The sequence below is a fragment of the Erinaceus europaeus genome, chromosome 4, assembly GCF_950295315.1.
Source record: "Erinaceus europaeus chromosome 4, mEriEur2.1, whole genome shotgun sequence".
Lineage (NCBI taxonomy): Eukaryota > Metazoa > Chordata > Mammalia > Eulipotyphla > Erinaceidae > Erinaceus > Erinaceus europaeus.
This window is the reverse complement of record NC_080165.1, coordinates 24718414-24723930: the sequence shown is the minus strand read 5'-3', so window position 1 is coordinate 24723930 and position 5517 is coordinate 24718414. Positions and strand designations below refer to the sequence as shown.

Sequence of the window (5517 nt, the reverse complement as noted above, 5' to 3'; positions counted from 1 at the left end):
GCATCTATGCAGAGACCAGTCCTTCCCTTGTGCGGAGGCTCCAGGCTGGACTGGGAGTGCGAGGAGGCATGAAGGGGTGAGTCTTTGGGTCTCTGGTAATGTAAGTGGGGATCACTGAAGTTCAGTGGCCACAAGAAAACCCCTGGCCCTCTGGGCCTTTGAGAATTTGGGGGTGGGGGCACTGGACTCTGCCTAGGCCTGAGACACTCCAGGTTTCTACAGAGGCAGTTTCTGGGAAGGTGGTGAAGACCGGTTGCGGTCTGTGAGCTAATCCTTTGGAGGCTTGCTTCAGGCCTCAGCAGCCTCTGAGCCGGACTTGTCCCTCCAGGGGTCTGTCCACAAGGGGCCTCCTCTTTGGCTCACCCTGAGCCTCGGCATCATTGCAGGCCCCAGAGACCAGAGCTCTAAGGCTGGACCCCTAAAGGAAACTGGAAAAGAGACAGATGGGCGGGGGTGGGCAGCACAGGGATTCAGAGGCTGAGGCCTAAGCAGAGGACAGAAGGGAGAGTGGGGTACCGAGCTGTCAGGGTGGTGGGAAGGAGCTCTGCCCGGAGTGTAATGGCGGGGAGCACAGGGTGGTGGTGGAGAGCTGGAGCAGGTCCGGCTGGAGAGGTGGGGCTTCCACCAAAGGTGGTGGAGGCGGTTTGGGTGAGGTCCATCTGTATTTTGTGGAGTCCCCTTTGGTGAAGCAGGGCTATGGGAAAGTCTGGAGGAGAGCCACCATGGCTGCAGTCACCTTAAGAAGCCACAGGCAGGGGCTGTGGGGTAAAGGGGTTGACTGGGTAGCAGGTGGAGGGAGAAGTGGGGGCCAGGGATGGGCAGTGGGGGAGTGGACAGACCTTGCTGGAAGCACAGCCCAGTCCAAGTCCTCGGCTTCCCCCCCCCACCCCCCGCACCCATGCAGTATAGCACTAAGAGATTAAGATGAAAGGACAGCTGGGAATAACCAGAGAAGAGGTCTAGGCCACCAGCCCATGGCTGGTGTGGCCTCTGACCAGGCATGAAGGCCCCTCAAGGCTCCCAGACTCCACTATACCAGGCTCTCCCCCTAGTCTTGCTTCACAATAACCTGGCGGGTCCTCCCCTCCATCTGTCAAGCTGTCTTCAGATCGCTGCCACCACTCTGTGAGGACACCCAGCAGCTCTCTACCCACCTCACAGTGAGCTGTCCAACCCCCCCCCCCAAGACCTGGATTCTCACCACCACCTGGATCCTGGAGTCACTGGAATTTAGCATAAGGGAGGCAGTGGAAGAGGCCCAAAGGGCTGCTTCTCTCCGCCTGTTTCCTCCAGTGTAAGACGGCTACCAACAGAGTCCTAGTAGCACGGAGGGAGTGGGGGAGGGCTGTGAGGCTCAGGGCCCTGACTCCTCCCCTGAGGGTCTCTGGTGCCAGTTGCTGCACTGGCTGGGGCTCCAGAAGTGGACAGCATAGGGCGCTTGCCACCCTGACTGTCGCTGTTTCCTTCTCCCAGGTCTCAAAGCCCCACTCCCATCTTTGTGCAGCTGTTTCTTCCACTACTGTTGCTGCTGCTGCTGGGCCCAGCCTGGCATACAACTGCCCGGCGATGCCCAAAGGTCTGCATCTGCGACAGCTCCCAGCAGCACGCTGCCTGCCGGCACCAGAACCTCACGGAGGTGCCAAATGCCGTTCCTGAGGTGAGTGGGGTGGTACAGTAGGGAAATCTCTTCCCTCTGAGCCTCAGTCTTCACATTTGTAACACGGGGATAATAATAACCACCATCGGGAGTCGGGCGGTAGTATAACGGGTTAAGCACACATGGTGCAAAGCGCAAGGACCAGAGTAAGGATCCCAGTTCGAGCCCCTGGCTTCCCACCTGCAGGGGAGTTGCTTCACAGGTGGTGAAGCAGGTTTGCAGGTGTCTTTCTCTTCCCCTCTCTGTCTTGACCTCCTCTCTCTATTTCTCTCTGTCCTATCTAACAATGACGACATCAATAACAACAATAACAATTACAACAACAAAAACAAGAGGAACGAAAGGGAAAATAAATATAAAAAATTTAAAAAAATAATAACCACCATCAGGGAGACAATCTAGTCAGTACCTTATGAACTAACTATAGGCCCTGTGGCAAAGAACTGGAGAGATCCCTGTATAAAATGTGAATTTTGGGGTTGGCAAGGTAGCTCACCTAGTAGGTTGCCTCATTTGCTATGTGCTTGACTCAAGTTCCAGCCCAGCCCTGTTGGTATTTGGGGAAGTTTTTGGTGTTGTGGGGTCTTTCCCTTTGTTTCTCTGTCTCTGAAAAAAAAATCAGCCTGCAGCTTTGAAGTCCTGAAGACAACATTAAAAAGATGTGGTTTTTGTCCTAAGTAGTAAGAACTGGTGAAGAAGGCAGAGAAAGTGAGTGGGCAGGGGTCTAGAGGATAGCATAGTGGTTATGAAAACAAAACAAAAAAACAAAACAAAAACAAAAACTTTTGTGCCTGAGACTCCAAAGTCCCAGGTTCCAACTCCTGACACCATCACAAGCCAGATCTGAGGAGTGCTCTGGTAAAAAAAAAAAAAAGTGGGTGAGTGGATGGTAGCATAGTGGGTTAAGCACACGTGGCAGGAAGTGCAGCAAGGACTAGTGTAAAAATCCCTGGTTGAGCCACCAGCTCTCCACCTGCAGAGGGGTCGCCTCATGGGAGGTGAAGCAGGTCTGCAGGGGTCTTATCTTTCTCTTCCCCTCTCTTCCTTCTTGATTTCTCTCTGTCCTATCCAGTAGCAACAATGGCGGTAAAAAAAAAAAAAGGCTAAATAAATAAATAAATAAAATCAGGGCAGGCATCGACACATGGCTGAGTGCACGTTACAGCATGCAAGGAACCCCAGCTCCCACCTGCAGGGGAAAACTTCACAAATAATAAAGCAGTGTTGCTGATCTCTGTCTGTCTCTCTCTCTCACTCTCCCTCCCTCCTTCTCTCCCCTTCCTTCTCAATTTCTCTTTTCTTCTCTATCCAGTAAGTAAATAAAATATTTAAAAAAAAAAAAAAAAGGAAGAAAAGAAATGTGAGTAGGCAAGTGATAATTCAATGAAGACAGCCCAGGTGGCTGGGGAAGAAGGCTTCCCGGAGGAGGTGTCAGGGAGCAGGATGAAAAGGAGGGAAAGATGAGTGGGAGGAGTGTGTTCCAAGTAAGGGTATCGCATGTGCGAAGGCCAGTGTTAGCAAGGCGCACAGGCTGAGACCCGTGCAGCTCACCCTCACCCCACCCCCAGCTAACCCAGCGGCTGGACCTCCAGGGCAACGCGCTGAAGGTGATCCCTCGAGCAGCCTTCCAGGACCTGCCCTACCTGACGCACCTGGACCTGCGCCACTGCCAGGTGGAGCTGGTGGCCGAGGGCGCCTTCCGCGGCCTGGGCCGCCTGCTCCTTCTCAACCTGGCCAACAACCGCCTGCGTGTGCTGCCACAGGAGGCCCTGGACGGGCTGGGCTCGCTGCAGCGGCTGGAGCTGGAGGGCAACCAGCTGGAGGAGCTGCGGCCCGGCGCGTTCGCGGCGCTGGGGGCACTGGCCACGCTGAACCTGGCGCACAACGCCCTGGTCTACCTGCCCGCCATGGCCTTCCAGGGGCTGCTGCGTGCGCACTGGCTGCGGCTGTCCCACAACGCGCTCAGCGTGCTGGCGCCCGAGGCCCTGGCCGGCCTGCCCGCCCTGCGCCGCCTCAGCCTCCAGCACAACGAGCTGCAGGCCCTGCCCGGCCTGGCCCTGTCCCAGGCGCGGGGCCTGAGCCTCCTGGAGCTGGGCTACAACCCCTTCACCTCCGCGGGCGAGGAGGATGGGCTGGCGCTGCCCAGCCTGCGGGAGCTGCGGCTGGAGCGTGGCGCCCTACAGGCCCTGGGCGCCCGCGCCTTCGCCGGCTGCCCGCGCCTGCACACGCTGGACCTGCGCGGGAACCAACTGCGCGGCCCGCCGCCCCTGCACGGCCTGAGCCGCCTGCGGCGCCTGAGCCTGCGCGGGAACCCGCTGTGGTGCGGCTGCGGGGCCCGGCCTCTGCTGCAGTGGTTGGCGCGGGCGCGCGTGCGTTCCGACGGCGCGTGCTGGGGGCCCCGGCGCCTGCGGGGCGAGGCCCTGGACGCCCTGCGGCCGGCAGACCTGCGCTGCCCGGAGGCCGAAGAGGAGCAGGAGGAAGTCGCTGCGGCGCGGCCCCGCGCCCCGGCCATCCCCAGAGCCCCAGACGGGGCGAACCGGCCCTGCCCGCGCGCCTGCCTGTGCGTCTCCGAGTCCCAGCACAGCAGCTGTGAGAACCGCAGCCTGCAGGCCGTGCCCCGCGGCTTCCCCAATGGCACCCAGCTCCTGGATCTGCGCAGGAACCACTTCCCCTCCGTGTCCCGGGAGGCCTTCCCAGGCCTGAGTGGCCTGGTGTCGCTGCACCTGCAGCACTGCGCCATCGGCGAGCTGGAGGCTGGGGCGCTGGCCGGGTTGGGCAGCTTGCTCTATCTCTACCTCTCTGACAATCAGCTCTCGGGCCTCAGTGCTGCTGCCCTGGAAGGAGCTCCCCGTCTGGCCTACCTGTACCTGGAGCGCAACCGTTTCATGCAGGTGCCAGGGGCAGCGCTGTGCGCCCTGCCGGGCCTCTTTTCCCTGCACCTGCAGGACAATGCAGTGGAGCGCCTGGCCCCTGGCGATCTAGTGGGGGTGAAGGCGTTGCGCTGGCTCTACCTGAGCGGGAATCGCATCACTCATGTGTCCCCCCGGGCATGGGGCCCAGCTTGGGAGCTGGAGAAGCTGCACCTTGACAGGAACCAGCTCCGAGAGGTGCCCACACGGGCCCTGGAGGGGCTGTCTGTCCTCCTGGAACTGCAACTCTCAGGAAACCCGCTGGGGGCCCTGCAAGCTGGGGCCTTCCGACCCGTGAGCAACTCGCTGCAGCACCTCTTCCTCAACAGCAGTGAGCTGAAGCAGGCGAGTGTATGTGTGTGTGTGTGGGGGGCATCATAAGGCTTCACACAGCATATATTCATCCACAAATATTACTGCCTCACGGTTTCAGACCCCAGATAAACCAGACACCATGTCTGCCCCCATGAAGTTCAGGTGTGGCTAACAGATCAGGAGGAATTCAGGGCCACAGGCCAGGAAGGGCACTGGTGGGACATGGAGGAGGGAGTAGTGAGTCCACAGGGATAGCTACACTTGGAGGGCAGAGCAGAAGCCCCCAAGAGGCTTTGGCGTTATGGGGAGGGTGGCTCAGATGGGGGGGGGGAGCATGCACACATCTGAGCAATTTGCAAAGGCACAGTGCTTTGGAGCGTGCGGAGTTACCTCACCAGCCCCATAGGCAAGTGTTTTGGCATCTCACTGCTGCGACTGCCTTAGGCTTTCTTTTTTTTTTTTTAATTATTTTTTTTGGTTGCCCTTTTTATTGTTGTTGATGTCGTTGTTGTTGGATAGGACAGAGAGAAATAGAGGGGAAGACGGAGAGAAAGATAAGACACCTGCAGACCAGCTTCACCACCTGTGAAGCGACCCCCCTGCAGGTGGGGAGTCGGGGGCTCGAACCAGGATCCT

The 5517-nt window shown here is 58.5% G+C and overlaps 1 protein-coding gene across 3 annotated transcripts in view; it reads left to right on the top strand.

Moving 5' to 3' along the window:
• The window catches only part of CHADL (chondroadherin like), a 10270-nt gene continuing 4753 nt past the window's right edge, over positions 1–5517 (top strand). For all 3 annotated transcript variants that reach the window (XR_009549415.1, XM_060189029.1, XM_016188321.2), the window contains exons 1-3: positions 1–76; positions 1474–1657; positions 3226–4911. Coding sequence is in view for 2 of the 3 variants with exons in the window: in XM_060189029.1 (XP_060045012.1) it covers positions 69–76; positions 1474–1657; positions 3226–4911 (1878 nt within the window). In the remaining variant the exon portion in view is untranslated. The remainder of the gene's footprint in view (positions 77–1473; positions 1658–3225; positions 4912–5517) is intronic.